This window comes from Prosopis cineraria, unplaced genomic scaffold, assembly GCF_029017545.1.
Source record: "Prosopis cineraria cultivar Desert tree isolate PC_DT_omini unplaced genomic scaffold, ASM2901754v1 PC4, whole genome shotgun sequence".
Taxonomy (NCBI): domain Eukaryota; kingdom Viridiplantae; phylum Streptophyta; class Magnoliopsida; order Fabales; family Fabaceae; genus Prosopis; species Prosopis cineraria.
The window spans coordinates 9,566,780-9,581,131 of NW_026555335.1; the positions used below are offsets into that span (position 1 = coordinate 9,566,780).

The window sequence follows — 14,352 nt, forward strand, 5'->3', positions numbered from 1 at the left end:
TCAAAGGATTCATAAAGAAAGTATATGAGATCTTAATAATTAAAAAGAATTAATTTTTACTAATATGATATTACCAAACTCTTAAGTATTAGAGAGTGCTTCCCTCACCAATGTCCAAATGTCCAAGGCCAATATAATATAAATATATACCAAAGGCCACAATTATCCAGAATGAAAGATAAATATGTATTGCGTTTGTTATCAAAACGAAGGGAAAAAGATTGAGAGGTAGAGAAGCACCTACCCAAAAGCATAGGTGGAGATTGTTCGTTGCTTTAATCTAAGCATCAGTTCGCTCCTCCACCTGCGGACCTGCCCCTTCTCGGACTGTTCAGTCAAACCTTTTTGCTCTCTAAATTCTTCCCTCACTGGAAAGCTCCGATTCTGCATCCCCATTTCTTCTCTTCTCTTCTCTCGGGGCTCTCTCCATCCATGGCTTCCTCTTCTTCCATGCATCTCTCCCAGGCCCTTTTGGCCCGAGCCATTTCTCTTCACTCCTTCAACTCTTCTTCTGACCGTATCTCTCTCTCCGGCGTCTCCTTGCCTGCCTTCTCTGGTCTCAAGTCACATTCTTCCAATTCTTCCTCCACCAAGCCGGCCTCCGTTTCGCGTCGTCGTGGGGTTGGGTCTGGCAGTGTAGTCCGTGCTACGGCTGTTGAGACTTTGGATAAGACCACTGAGGCGTCCTTGGTTGAGAAATCGATTAATACTATTCGGTTCCTGTCCATTGATGCCGTCGAGAAGGCCAACTCGGGTCACCCGGGTCTGCCCATGGGTTGTGCTCCGATGGGTCACATTCTCTACGACGAGGTGATGAGGTATAATCCCAAGAACCCGCGGTGGTTCAACCGTGACAGGTTTGTTTTGTCTGCTGGCCATGGCTGCATGCTCCAGTACGCTTTGCTTCATCTCGCTGGATATGATAGTGTTAAGGTGAGCTTCATTCGCCATGGTGTTTGGTGGAGCTTCTTTGGACTTGGATCTATGAGTTTTTCAATTAATTTAAATGTGTCTGAGTTGAAAATCTATCTGTGTTTAACCTATCTGATGAGGAAATGGTTTCTCGGAATTAGCGGGTAAAGGGTTGGTATAATGGATAGCAAACAGTCTTCGTACAGTTGCGAACCTGTATATTGTTTCCGCTGCATTTCTGTTAATTCATTTGCATTAATTTGTGAAATGATTTTATAGCTTCTTTTGTTGGAGACGTTTTGTTTTAGTCTGTTATTGGTCGCACAAACATACACCCGAACAAAGTTCGCAGGATCATTCATGAAATTGTGATTGTGAGCACATAAACCATAAGATATTCATCAAACTAAATTCATGGTGTTCTCATCAAATCTAGGAAGAAGACTTGAGGGAATTTCGCCAATGGGGAAGCAGAACTCCTGGACACCCTGAGAACTTTGAGACACTTGGAGTCGAAGTAACAACAGGTCGGATATCTCCCTTGTTTGTATGAATTTGTGACCTTTTCTTGCATTCTTTGTTTGTTCTGTTCTCTCATTTTTTTTCCCCTTATTTTATTTAGGTCCTCTTGGCCAGGGCATTGCCAATGCTGTGGGATTGGCCCTTGCAGAGAAGCACTTGGCTGCCCGATTCAACAAACCCGATAATGAGATTGTTGACCATTACACGTGAGATGCCCACGCCTTATCTCCCACGAGCTCTAAGTCACCACTTTTATTATGATCTTTGAACGTGTAATGCCTTCTTCGTTTCGCATTTTACTAATTACATTTGATTGCCACAGGTATGTGATTCTGGGTGATGGTTGTCAAATGGAGGGAATTTCAAATGAAGCTTGCTCACTTGCTGGGCACTGGGGCCTTGGGAAGCTCATTGCTTTCTATGATGACAACCACATTTCCATTGATGGTGACACTGAGATTGCATTCACTGAGAGTGTTGATAAGCGTTTTGAAGGACTTGGATGGCATGTTATTTGGGTAAAGAATGGAAATACTGGTTATGATGATATCCGTGCTGCCATTAAGGAAGCCAAAGCTGTCAAAGACAAGCCCACTTTAATCAAGGTTAGTTTCTTGGAGACCATATTGAAGCAAACAGATTTCTAGAAGCAAAAACTTGAAAATTGATATGTTCATTCAAATTAATCCTCCCAAGTTACTTGATTTGACTAAAATAAAATGACTTGATTATCATATTCTATGATGGGATTTTTTTTTGTTCATTTTTTTTATATTGATCACGCACCCACATGCATATATTTCAATAGGCCTCCACATTTTGGATTTGCTGATAGTAATTGACGTGAAACTAAAACATTTTTAGTTTTGTTCTGCTTTGATGGAGTTGTCTTTCTAAACAATTCTTTTTTTACAGGTGACCACTACTATTGGATATGGTTCTCCCAACAAGGCTAACTCCTACAGTGTGCATGGAAGTGCATTGGGTGCCAAAGAAGTGGATGCCACGAGGAAGAATCTTGGGTGGCCATATGAGCCTTTCCATGTGCCTGAAGATGTTAAGCGGTATGGATGATGGGATTTGAGATTTCTTTGATGGCCTATACAGAACTGATATACATATTTTCTGGTGTTTCAGTGTATAGCTGTATGATATGTGCTGGATATCTACACACGCTAGACTCTGTACTGACACAGTGACGGTGCTGATGTATGTCCAAATATAGAAAAAAGTGTTATTTTGTGTCTTATATACAGATAGGACACAGCTGAGCCAAATTATAGGGGGAAGAACACTGCCCCTCCTGCAAGATAGAATGATAAACTAAACCCCATCTTGAGGAGATAACAGAAGCTTTTCCTAATTATTTTTTTAGTGAATATGAATAATTTGAATGATATAGCTTAGCATCTATTTATGTGGTAAACTTCTTTGAAAAAATGTAGAAGGTAGGATCATGCCTGTTCTGTATTGCTTTGGATGAAGTTCATTGTACGGGATTCTTAACAATTTATATTTGATTATTAGTTTATGACACATTTGCCAAAATATATATTCATGTGCATGTCTGGGTTTGTAAGCATGTGTGCTAATTGTTTTCTATCGGTCTCTTAATATTTATATAATCCTGAATGACACTTTCTTATTCTCAGCCACTGGAGTCGCCACACCCCTGAAGGTGCTGCACTTGAAGCTGAGTGGAATGCCAAGTTTGCTGAATATGAGAAGAAATACAGGGAGGAAGCTGCAGAGTTGAAGTCTATTATAAGTGGTGAATTACCCGCTGGTTGGGAGAAAGCACTTCCTGTGAGTAAATATTCAAATCTGATCAAACTGCGCTCAATGAGTGTTATAATTCACATGATGGCGTGCATATTTTCATCATGAAACTTTTAAACTATGCAAAACCTGTTTCTGGAATATTGATCAACCTTAGAGTTTGTTTGAAATTTCAGACATACACTACTGAGAGTCCTGCTGATGCTACCAGAAATCTGTCTCAGCAAAACCTGAATGCCCTTGCAAAGGTTCTTCCTGGTTTGCTTGGTGGCAGTGCAGATCTTGCCTCTTCTAACATGACCTTATTGAAAATGTTTGGAGATTTTCAAAAGAATACTCCTGAGGAACGCAATGTTAGATTCGGTGTTCGTGAGCATGGAATGGGAGCAATTTGCAATGGCATTGCACTTCATAGCCCTGGGCTGATCCCATATTGTGCTACTTTCTTTGTCTTCACTGACTACATGAGAGCTGCCATTAGAATTTCTGCCCTGTCAGAAGCTGGTGTTATTTATGTTATGACCCACGATTCAATTGGACTTGGGGAGGATGGGCCAACTCATCAGCCAATAGAGCACTTGGCAAGCTTCCGGGCAATGCCAAATATTTTGATGCTCCGTCCAGCTGATGGAAATGAAACTGCTGGTTCATACAAAGTTGCAGTACTCAACAGGAAAAGACCCTCAATTCTTGCCCTTTCTCGGCAAAAGCTGCCCCAACTTGCCGGAACTTCTATTGAAGGAGTTGAGAAGGGTGGCTACATCATTTCCGACAACTCATCCGGTAACAAGCCCGATGTTATTTTGATCGGAACTGGTTCGGAGTTGGAAATTGCCGCCAAAGCTGCTGACGATTTGAGGAATGAAGGGAAGGCTGTGAGAGTTGTTTCTCTTGTTAGCTGGGAACTTTTTGAGGAGCAGTCAGGTGCCTACAAGGAGAGTGTTCTCCCAGCTTCAGTATCCGCAAGAGTTAGCATCGAGGCAGGATCGACATTTGGATGGCAGAAGATTCTTGGAAGCAAGGGAAAAGCAATCGGAATTGATCGATTCGGAGCAAGTGCTCCAGCAGGAAAAATTTACAAGGAGTTCGGTATCACGAAGGAAGCCGTAATTGCTGCAGCCAAGGAACTGTTGTAAGTTGCGAAAACTCATTCTTCCGAAGTTGTGGATTTGACACCGACCGGTCTGGTAGAAGAGAGAGATTATCACGAGCACAGTCTCTTTTGCTGCAATAAGGAAAAATTAGGTTGTGGTGTTGTATGATTCCTAGTGAAGCAAAATTAGATCAAAGGGAGAGAATTAATAATGAAGAATTTGTAACGAACTCTTCGATTATTGAGTTTTACATTGTGCTGTGGTTTAAGTTCAATGATCATGATTGTCAATCAAGGCTCTTGGTTGCTGATTTAGAATTCAGTTCAGCATATGCAAGCTGTTTGCATGTACGTTTTATCCTCACTTCCCGGGGCAAGTGGAAATTCTTTTTTGTGGTTCAGAATACTCCTCCTGCATTGATTGCTTGGATTTTCTGGGTCCTCTGGCTTTCGTGTGGTGTGTTCATGGCAACTGGACCCTTCAAATCTAGTTTAGACACTGTAGGTTTAAAGTTTTCAGTAAAATCATTTTTTAATGTAATAAGAGTTAAAAGATTATCTTTATGTTTAATTCTGCATTTCTTTAAATAAAAATTTAGTAAAAATATAAAAACAATTAATATTAAATTTAGAGAGTCTAAATTTGATATTGACAGTCTTGATTGGGGAGCTAGATCTGAATTTTCTTGGGTGCATTGTACCCGGTGCTCCATCTGCACATGGGACCTACCATTGCTTGATCAATAAAATTAAGCCATTTAAGCACCATCGTTGTAGAACGGGCATTTGTCTATAAGCAGTTAGGAGCTTAGACAGCTTAATTTTAGATTTTGTGTTCGAGTCATAAGCTATGTAGACATGCAGCTAAACACAAATTGTGTCTCGTTAGTGACACCTGCAACATCACTATGCTAAGGGCCCAATCTACATAGAAATCCGGATTAGTCTGACATAGAGTGGGTAGACAATGAATTTAAAATACCTACACTTTTCAAAATATCAAATAGAAAACCAACTCAAAAAAAAAGTACCATCTTTGTTATTCTCATCAAAGAGAGGTGGCCTTTACATTATAGTCGTGGCTTTTAAAATTAATCTCACTTTCTCCTTAATTTGTTTTTATTACTAGAGTTAATTTTTCACAAAATGCGTTTCTTTTAAAAAGATAAATTTGTTGAGATGCATCTAATAATCATGAGAAATAATGATTAAGGCATGAAACGTGTGGATGATCGTAGGCAGCTTTAAAGGTGTATTTTACATATTGTATACATGTATAAATTAATGCATAAAAATTAATACTAAACCAATTCAAATTTAAAAAAACATATAGAATTATAATTTTTTAATCATTATATTCTTTTATTGAAGACATGGTGAAATGCTAAATGTTTGAGATTTAAACTATTCATTACATTATGAGATATTAGCTTTATTCATTAAATCCAGCATAAATTATAAGCTTTTTAGATTATAATAAATATTAACTAAGAAATTATACATATATTACCAATTAAGAGAGTTGAATGAGCTTGGCTTGGGTTCGAGTTCAAGAAAGGTGATAAAACCCCAAGATTTTTAGGAAATTGGTGATGGGATTAAAAAAAAAATTATTCACAGTTGGCAAAGAAGATACGAGTGCTGATGAAACGGAGGACGTGGACATTCTCTTTGGCCTCTGAAGGAAAACATGGTGGATATTGCCCCTAACCCCTACCTCTCTGTTTCACTCGCCGTGACACTTGGAGAGGGACAGAGAAACGATGACTTCTACTGCACTCTCTTTTCTCTCTTCTTGCGTCTCTTCAACTCCTCAATTCTCTTCAAATCAACGTGAGTTTCCTCTTCCTGTTTCTCCTCCCTTTCCTTTCTTTCGATGATTACTTCAATTTCATTGCTTAAGATGAAATTTTGGTTCTATTGGCTTTATTCCCTGCTTCAACTTGTCGACAGAATGAACAGAGACACCCATATGCTTCTTTTCGCGAATAAATATCATTATGATGCTGGTTGTTACGCTTATTGTGTTTATCCTGGGTCGCGGGTTAGGGAAAGCGGCTTTATTTATATTGTTCTATATGCTTTTACAGAAGTGAGGTTCATTGTTAGATTTAACTGTCATCTAATGGAAAACCTTTGTTTTTCGGAAGGCGAAGATTTCCTCTATGGTTATTTTATGATTGGTAATTATCTTCTCAGGAAAGATGTATGTTAAAGCAAGTAATGAAGCAGAGAGCTCGGTTTCAGGAGACAGAAAAGAGTCACCAATACCATCCAAGGTGAAAGATCATGCCTTGCCCACGTTTTTCTAAGAGTATCATGCACTGTGCATTGGCTGTTCCTGTAGAATAGTTAATGTTTTCGTGGCTTACAGCTATTTTTGATATTGATTATTGACTAGTGCTTCCCATTTTTTGAAAATTATTGGCATGTTCCTGCAGCCCTTTATTTGGCCGAGTTGCAAGGCTTAATCACTGCTTTTTTAAAATAATAACAATGATAATAAATTGTTCATAGTGTATGATCGGTAAGTCAAATAATTTTGTATTGTATGGAAGGCACTTTCTTGTTAGAACTCATCCATTTTCTCTAGTACCCTAATCTAAATGGAAAGAAGAATTGGAATGCATATGAAAATGCCATAAGTTACACAATGTGGAAATGACTGGGTAACTTCTCTCCGTCTGGTACCCTTACCTTTTGGGGCATTTGGGAAAACTGTTGGTCCCATGTATGTGTGTTCTTTTACTGGTTTTGGATGGATTAATAATTGTGTAAAAGTGCAAATGATTTTGGAAGGAGTATTCTCTGACTGCATTGGGATTATAAAGTGGTAAATTATGGCAAACATGCTCAAGAAGCACATAATCAATCCCATGATTGACTGAAAAGGGATTAAAACCCACTGGTATTAATATAAAATGATCTCTCTTACAGGAAATTCAAGTAACAGTCTCCAGGCGACATTGTCTCTCTTGTTTATGTTCAACTGTGCCTTTGATAAGTGGTTTTGGAAGACCTACTTCTGCAACAAATGCTATTGCTTTGGATGCCAAGGAAAGACCTGCTTGTAGGAATTGTGGGGGAAGTGGTGCTGTGATATGTAAGTACAGATGAAACTGTTTATCTCCGTTCTTCATTGCACGATGTGGATAATCAAAAGATTTGCACGAGGAGCATGATATTCATAGCAGCATGTCTCATGCTTAGTAAGATTTGAATTTACATATTAACTCAGAGTCTCAGACTCGTGTGAGAAGAACCTGAAAGGTCACTGACTTGTAAATATATAGTCTTACATTACAATAAAGACAACCAAGATTCATGTATAATGTTTTTTTTTACCATTAGATAGATACTGTTTTTTGTAACTTAGTCATGGCACCATATGCATGCATTTTATTAATTTGACTCAGTGGGTGTAATTGACTTTCTTCTATCTGTTTTAGGAAATGAATAAATACCTCTTGCTATTTACATTCTCTGGTCGATAAGATATTTACTTTTTATTTAGGTGATATGTGTGGTGGTACAGGAAAATGGAAAGCTCTAACAGGAAGCGAGCCAAAGATGTTTACGAGTTTACAGAATGTCCAAATTGTTACGGTATGAACTTTCAGTTTTGTATTTGGCTCCTCTAATATAGTGTCCATTGATAGCAAATCTAGTTAAGTTGATATGTTGTGACAATGGCTGAGCATGGAATGGTCTGGTGAGCATGGAATGATTGGTCTAAAGTTGTAATACAGATTAGTTGAAAGATATTTTATCTGATTCCCTCCTTGGCTTCTCCTTCTATAAATGGTTACCTAAGCAGACCCAACTGTAATTTCCTAGTTCTGTTTCTCCGTCACATGGAGATCCTGTTGATGCATCACTTTACACTTCTTGTTTCACACAAATTTTCCCTCAGTTTATATTTTCTACTTTGCTTCCTCCACAATATGTTTTGGGAAACAGGGTTGTGAGCTGTGACACATTGCATGAAATAAATTTTCTAAAGGAGAGTACAAAATGAGATTTAAATTTCATAGTTCATCAAACTCCATAATGAGACTTATGTTTCATTCCTGCAATTACATTATTCCAAGGAGCCTGGTGAAACCTTCAATTTACAGCCTACCTACCAGTTCAGTTGACAGTATTTGTTTCTATCATTGCTCATGTTCTTTGAGCCATTGCGCTACTTTGAACAAGAACCATTTACTTGCTAAGAAGAATGATGTGGGATGAAAGTGAATTTGTGCGTGCTCATGCGTGTGTATTTATGTTTCCATTCCACCTTCCAAACAGTAGGCTAGCAGTAACTATACATGGCTCTAATTTCAAGAGCCTGGGCTACGGGACTACCCCGCCTCAATTATTATTAAAATATATTTTCTCCTACTCATTGTCACATGATTTTCAACATTCAGTTTTGCTGTTCATGTGTCCTAACAATGCATGCTGCGTGCGTGAGTTTTTTAATATTATTCTTATTTAAATGATGAGCGTTTATGCCTCTTGTGGTTCTTTTTCAATTTTCACACTTTTTTTTGGTTACTTGTTCTCATTCCACCTAGTTATCATGTGCAATTAGTTCACTTCAGCTAGTGATCATTATTTCATCTCATGGATAGGTCGAGGAAAGCTTGTCTGTCCTGTTTGTTTAGGAACTGGCTTGCCAAACAATAAAGGTCTCCTAAGGAGGCCCGAGGCAGGAAGCTACTTGATAAAATGTATAATGGAAGGCTACTTCCAAACTCTTAAGGTACGTCCTCTTTGTTATTGTGGCACTTTAGACTATAGTAGTGTGATTGGGCATTATTTATCTTCTTTTGCTGTTATTTTACCGGGGGGCTTCCCAAACTACCATGTCTTTTAACACCATGTTGTCTTCAATAGTGTGCTTAAGTAGTATTTGATATTATTATTGTTTTACAGATTTTGTACTGCAACATATCTCTTATGATAATTCTGCTTTTTGGTAAAGAGAGCCAGTGGACATAGCAAACAGAAGATTGTTTTGTCTTGTATTTTTGGGGTAGAAGTATTGCAGAGGAGCAATAAAAATTGGTTTTACTTAATAGCATTCCAGTTTCTGTAGCAAAAGTGATCACACAGAATTTGAGAGTGTAATGTTTGCCTTGTAAACACTGAGCAAACTTTTTCAGCTGTAGTAGCTATTTTTGGGCCCTCTTCCTAAAAGAAAAAAGTTAAGGCCGTATCTGATTGCACAAGTCTTCAGTTTAATTGGTGTAGATTTAAAGCATATAGAAATTTTGAAAAATATGGAATGAGCTTGAATTGATCTATTTAACAATATTGAAAAATAGACGCCTTTGATGCAACATCATGTGAACAGGAATATTCCTCCATTACAAACATACTATGCAACTTGCCAACTTGATTCTAATGACATACTGACGTTCGAAAATTTTGAGCATGTACCATTTTGGATCAAGCATCCATTAAAGTTTCGAGATTTCAAACCAGAAAGTGACATAACCTGTTCCCTTCTAAAGATTTGGGAGAAGTTGTAAAATTTCCTCGCAAGCATGAAAGTTATAAAATCTTGTCTGATACATTACAGCCGAATACTGCTATGATATTCTTGCAGAAAAATGTACGTTGCCGAAGGTCCAACGGTTCCAAGACACGTATATTTGTTGACCACTGAACGGATTTGTATACACTTAAGGCTCACTGTTTGGCAATGTGCTTCGAACGGAGTGTTCCGGTTTGTGATCACATTCGAAGTCTAGATGAACAAATGCCCGCTCAACTTCTGGAAGTTTCTCGATCTTTATTTGTAGGGTCTCTCCAATGGCGTGTGCTTCTTTTAAAGGGAGATCCTCTGGCAGTTCAATGTCAACCTGTTTTAAATTCAATCCATTTGATGAGACAGACGCAGACTAAAAATTCATTAAACTGTTTTTAAAACAGTATTCTTAAAACACTGCCTTTGAAGAGCCGTTCCCATTTTTTATATTTTGAAAACTAACAGTTGAGGTAATTACTTTTAAACTTGCCCTTCTGTTGGCCAAAAATAAAAAATGCCTTCGAAAACAGCATTGCAAACATGCTTCTTTTTAATAAAATTTCGAAAACACACTGCAAACAGACCTATGTCATCACCAAATACACCTACTATTTTATTTGGTAGGATACAACGTACCTCTACAAAATATAGAACGCCAAATGTGTATGCGCGAACAGTGTCAACACGCTTAACTTCAGGGTGCATTAAAACAAGATATGTTAGCTTCTGCAGAACTTCAGGAGGTGCAGATTGTCCCACTAGTGAAACTGCATGGGACATTAGTTATATGTTATATCACATTCTGTAAGATCTGACGCTCAGTCATTTTTAGCCGTGCTAATATCACCATTCTACTTTTTCCAATATTGAAACTGATTACAATCCTGAACAATTTTGCACCACAAATGTGAACACAATACGTATTTTATTGATTCCTCTTTTGCTTTCTATTTTCGTTTTTTAACCATAATATATATATATATATATATATCTATATAATGTCTTACTTTTGATTGACATTTGAACCGATAAACTTGAAGAGGTTAGAAGTCAAAACAAATGTACTTGGGTAAGAATGGTGTAGCTTGTGCTTCCAAGAAATCTCTAACCAACCATCCCAATTTAGTCGCCACATAAGTATATCTCAAGCAACCAAGTGACATTTTATTGTTTAATTATTTTTCTAGTCCATGCTTATGTCTTAGTTTTACTTGTTGGAAATCAAAGATAAAGAAGATTATTACTTGCATTTTCCATGACCGTGCCAGACCAGTTTGTAATTGTATAAATTGCAAGCAAGATAGCACCAGCTGGGTCAAGCCACCAGTAATATTCATCGCCAAAAACAGCTGCTACCAATCCAACTACATTTGTCACAACATCAAAATAGTGATCCTGCATATTGGCATTTGTGAGCTGATGCAACAAAATCATGATTCCATTGATAAAGCAGCTGATTAAGAAGAGAAGGGCCCGCACCTTTGCATAGGCACGAACAATCTTGTTTCCTGAGCTTCTACAGTAAAGCCACAGTGCTAATTTCACCACTGTTGCAAATATCATGATAGAGTATAACCAGGCTAGCTGATCAGAAGACATCTTTTCAGAAGGCTTACTTTCTATTAATTGATCTGCAGCTTGCACAAACACCTGAAAGCCTGTAGCAAAATGATGAAACGATGTAATGTTTCTATTTCCTCTTCTGAAATGATTCTGCCTTTTAAACATGCCATCATTAAAGAGGAGAGATCTAGAATATATGATCGTTTTCTTATAAAAAAAATAACAAAAGAAAAAAAATAAATATACCATGAGAAACTGATTCTAAGCCAAATTATCATTTTTAGCCAGAAGCTGAATGTCGTCTTTGTATATGCAAATTCAAGAGCTCGTTCACTTCAAGTTTCATTAGTTATTTGGTTCAAAAGGACAAGAGCTTTTTTTCATTAGCCACATGTAGCATTTAATTTAAATCTAGTCATAATATGTAGGAAACAAAAATAGTTTATAAATTTGAGGCATTAATGATCCTAATTATGGGTTTGCATTAAATATAACAAACAGTTACATATTCAGAGTAGAACTTTATTAACAGCATGAACAGGTTTTGGATAAGAATGAACTCTACCATTGCCAACTGTATCAGCTATCTGCCAACAAGAAGTGTAAAAGACGAAAGAATATATGATAAGAAGTTATAAACATTGTCAAAATGAAATTGCTTCTGTTGCTTGCACCTTTTAAAGGAACTTTAAATTAATGGCTTTTGAGTGATAAACAACAAATAAACAATCTGAAAGCAAGAAATTGGTTAAAGTTGCTGGCAAAATAAAAACAACAGAAGAAATTGTTTAAAATTAGTCTTACACACCAAGTGTGGCCATGACAGCTGCAAAGATAATTATGCCCACTGGCTGCACTCTCAACTTTCCTATCGGGTATTTGTAGATATTTATGTTCTTCATCGAGAGGTGAGTGAACCAGAGTATTCCACCAGCCAGAAGATCAAGCAAAGAATCTAAAGTTGATGCTGCAATAGCTATTGACCCACTCTTAACTGTCGCATAAATCTACACATGGATATGCATTGTCAGAAACGGCTGGAGTATCAAGTACTACAAAGCATCAACAAATACGAAAGGAGATTGTGCTGAAACAAGTTTAAGAGGTTGAAAGTCAGGCTCTGCTTCCCGATATAAAATTATTATGTAGAAAAAACCTATTAAGACATGACTAGTAAATCATAATAATGAAAACTGAACTCGATGACTATTTCTAAGATACTAAAAACGGGCCTTCTAGTGAGAACTGATCCTTGAAATTTTGATCATAAATGGAAGTATTGAAAAATATATTGAAGTATCACCTTTAGTGCCAATAAAACTATGTTTGCGAAGTTCGAGATCTTCATTGCTTTTTCATGTTGAGCCTGTTCCTCACTGTCTACCTCGTCTATGCCATCAGATATCACTATGGTGTCAACTTCCTCAAATGACTTCAGAGTAGCAAACTGTCTTTCATAGTATTCCTTCTCTTCTATGAAAAATAAAAAAGGGAACTTGTCGCTTCAAAGAAAAACAAGGAAAATTTGTACTTCAAAGTACAACGCATGATTCTGCAACAGAGTAAGTTGTTCCGCAGCATAAATAAAATAAAATTGCATTAAACCTTCCACTAAAAAGAAAGGAATAGTAATCTAGTTTTGTCATGGCAAATTGTTGAAGGAAATAAATAGTTATTGATAACTGAACAGAAGTTAGCAGATAGCTTTCATGGAATCTAGCGTTTGGCAGCATAAAGTGTTGTATACAATACTATGTATTGGGATTCGTATGGGGGCCACCGAGCTCAATTTTTCCCCCAAATCAAACGAAATAGTTGAAAACGCAACAATACCGCGGAAAATATGTGAAAGTTCTGTCGGCTAAAAAAATTCAGTGACAGCTTTAGTAACTGCACTACTAATGATTGCTTCTTTTTTGTCTTCTTGACATCATCGCTTCCATGTTAAAGTCAATTATCTTCGCTAAATGCAATAAGAAACGCAGGACTAAAAGGCAATCCAACTCTGTCTTCCAGCTCCGCATGAAGATCTAAATTAATACTTATGAAAAGTGATAACAACTGACAACCAAATGAAATCAACGAAGGCAAAACACACAAACATATTCTGTCAACCAAACATCAAAATTAGGAAGCAGAAATGAAAAGAACCGCAAACTTGGGCAGTACGTAACATTTTTCCTGTGCAAAGAGAAGTTTTGTCATGCACTCCTTGAAATGCCTCACTTTCTGTGCCATCAAATAGTCAAAGCCAGGCATAAAGGATAAAAAGAACCAAACCTTTGCCTAAGCCTTCAGTTCTGGAAAAATCAACATTGGAGGACTCAGAGTCGATGCCAGAACGGACCTTTTCAGGCAATTTCGACACAAATTCACTCCTCAAAGAGTTGACGGAGTTCCGGCGAGGGAGCCGCCCTCCTCCGCCTTTAGCCTTGGGACCCTGCTGCTCATCCTTGTGCAGTAATGGCGACTTAGGATCCGAATCCAAACTCCCGTCCATCAACAAGCCACGACCCCACACGAAAAAGCTCTCTAGCAGGATCAGCCTCGATCCTCGAACATACCATTTCCTTTCGAATCGAAGCTCCTTATAAAAGCAAGCCTTTCGCCTTGATAATAAATAAATCATAGATCCAAAAGAATTAGATAATGAATTTTTTTAAAATAAAATATCATTTATATCTAATTTCACGCGATTCAAGGCTTTTTATTTTTTCCTGATCAGGTTTTTTGGACATACCCCTGCGCAGGAGCAGGCCATGGCTCCCTTAACTTTGTAATTTCTTTTAGCAAAATATAGATATTATATATTTCTAATTTTTTAAATTGACATATTAAAAAATTCTTAAAATATTAGATAAAATTTTTATTTTAATTTTATATATAGTTTTTTACTCATATATTATATATAGTATAACTATTTTAATTGTTTAAAGATATAATTATCATGAGATTTACTTCT

The 14,352-nt window shown here is 37.3% G+C and overlaps 2 protein-coding genes and 1 pseudogene across 4 annotated transcripts; 2 read left to right on the top strand and 1 right to left on the bottom strand.

The window, feature by feature from the left end:
- The first annotated feature begins 213 nt into the window (after positions 1-213).
- Positions 214-4,601, top strand: LOC129308672 (transketolase, chloroplastic). Its single transcript, XM_054949961.1, has 7 exons — positions 214-933; positions 1,349-1,439; positions 1,535-1,640; positions 1,757-2,039; positions 2,350-2,498; positions 3,087-3,240; positions 3,390-4,601. The coding sequence occupies exons 1-7, from the start codon at positions 433-435 to the stop codon at positions 4,347-4,349; spliced, it is 2,244 nt and encodes a 747-aa protein (XP_054805936.1). The 5' UTR covers positions 214-432; the 3' UTR covers positions 4,350-4,601.
- A 1,324-nt stretch (positions 4,602-5,925) lies between these two features.
- Positions 5,926-9,055, top strand: LOC129307664 (protein PHOTOSYSTEM I ASSEMBLY 2, chloroplastic-like; annotated as a pseudogene).
- A 617-nt stretch (positions 9,056-9,672) lies between these two features.
- On the bottom strand, positions 9,673-14,006 carry LOC129307663 (metal tolerance protein 4-like). 3 transcript variants are annotated; one of them, XM_054948517.1, is made up of 7 exons: positions 13,671-14,006; positions 12,694-12,860; positions 12,199-12,397; positions 11,307-11,485; positions 11,072-11,222; positions 10,464-10,594; positions 9,673-10,161 (listed from the first exon to the last, which is right to left on the bottom strand). In XM_054948517.1, the coding sequence occupies exons 1-7, from the start codon at positions 13,888-13,890 to the stop codon at positions 9,982-9,984; spliced, it is 1,227 nt and encodes a 408-aa protein (XP_054804492.1). In that variant the 5' UTR covers positions 13,891-14,006; the 3' UTR covers positions 9,673-9,981. The 3 variants fall into 3 exon arrangements, with proteins under 3 accessions (XP_054804492.1, XP_054804493.1, XP_054804491.1); XM_054948518.1 differs by having other exon boundaries at positions 10,464-10,519; positions 12,694-12,863; XM_054948516.1 differs by having other exon boundaries at positions 12,694-12,863; positions 13,671-13,999.
- Between the last annotated feature and the right edge of the window lie 346 nt (positions 14,007-14,352).

What these genes read in the sequence shown, in the direction of transcription:
- LOC129308672 (XM_054949961.1), top strand. Translation starts at nt 433, where the DNA reads ATGGCTTCCTCTTCTTCCATGCATCTCTCCCAGGCCCTTTTGGCCCGA. An exon ending in ACAAGCCCACTTTAATCAAG is followed by an intron (nt 2,040 to 2,349) that starts GTTAGTTTCTTG and finishes CTTTTTTTACAG; the next exon opens with GTGACCACTACTATTGGATA. An exon ending in GTGCCTGAAGATGTTAAGCG is followed by an intron (nt 2,499 to 3,086) that starts GTATGGATGATG and finishes TCTTATTCTCAG; the next exon opens with CCACTGGAGTCGCCACACCC.
- LOC129307663 (XM_054948516.1), bottom strand. Translation starts at nt 13,890, where the DNA reads ATGGACGGGAGTTTGGATTCGGATCCTAAGTCGCCATTACTGCACAAG. An exon ending in AGCTGTCATGGCCACACTTG is followed by an intron (nt 11,486 to 12,198) that starts GTGTGTAAGACT and finishes ATTTTGCTACAG; the next exon opens with GCTTTCAGGTGTTTGTGCAA. An exon ending in TTGTTCGTGCCTATGCAAAG is followed by an intron (nt 11,223 to 11,306) that starts GTGCGGGCCCTT and finishes GCCAATATGCAG; the next exon opens with GATCACTATTTTGATGTTGT.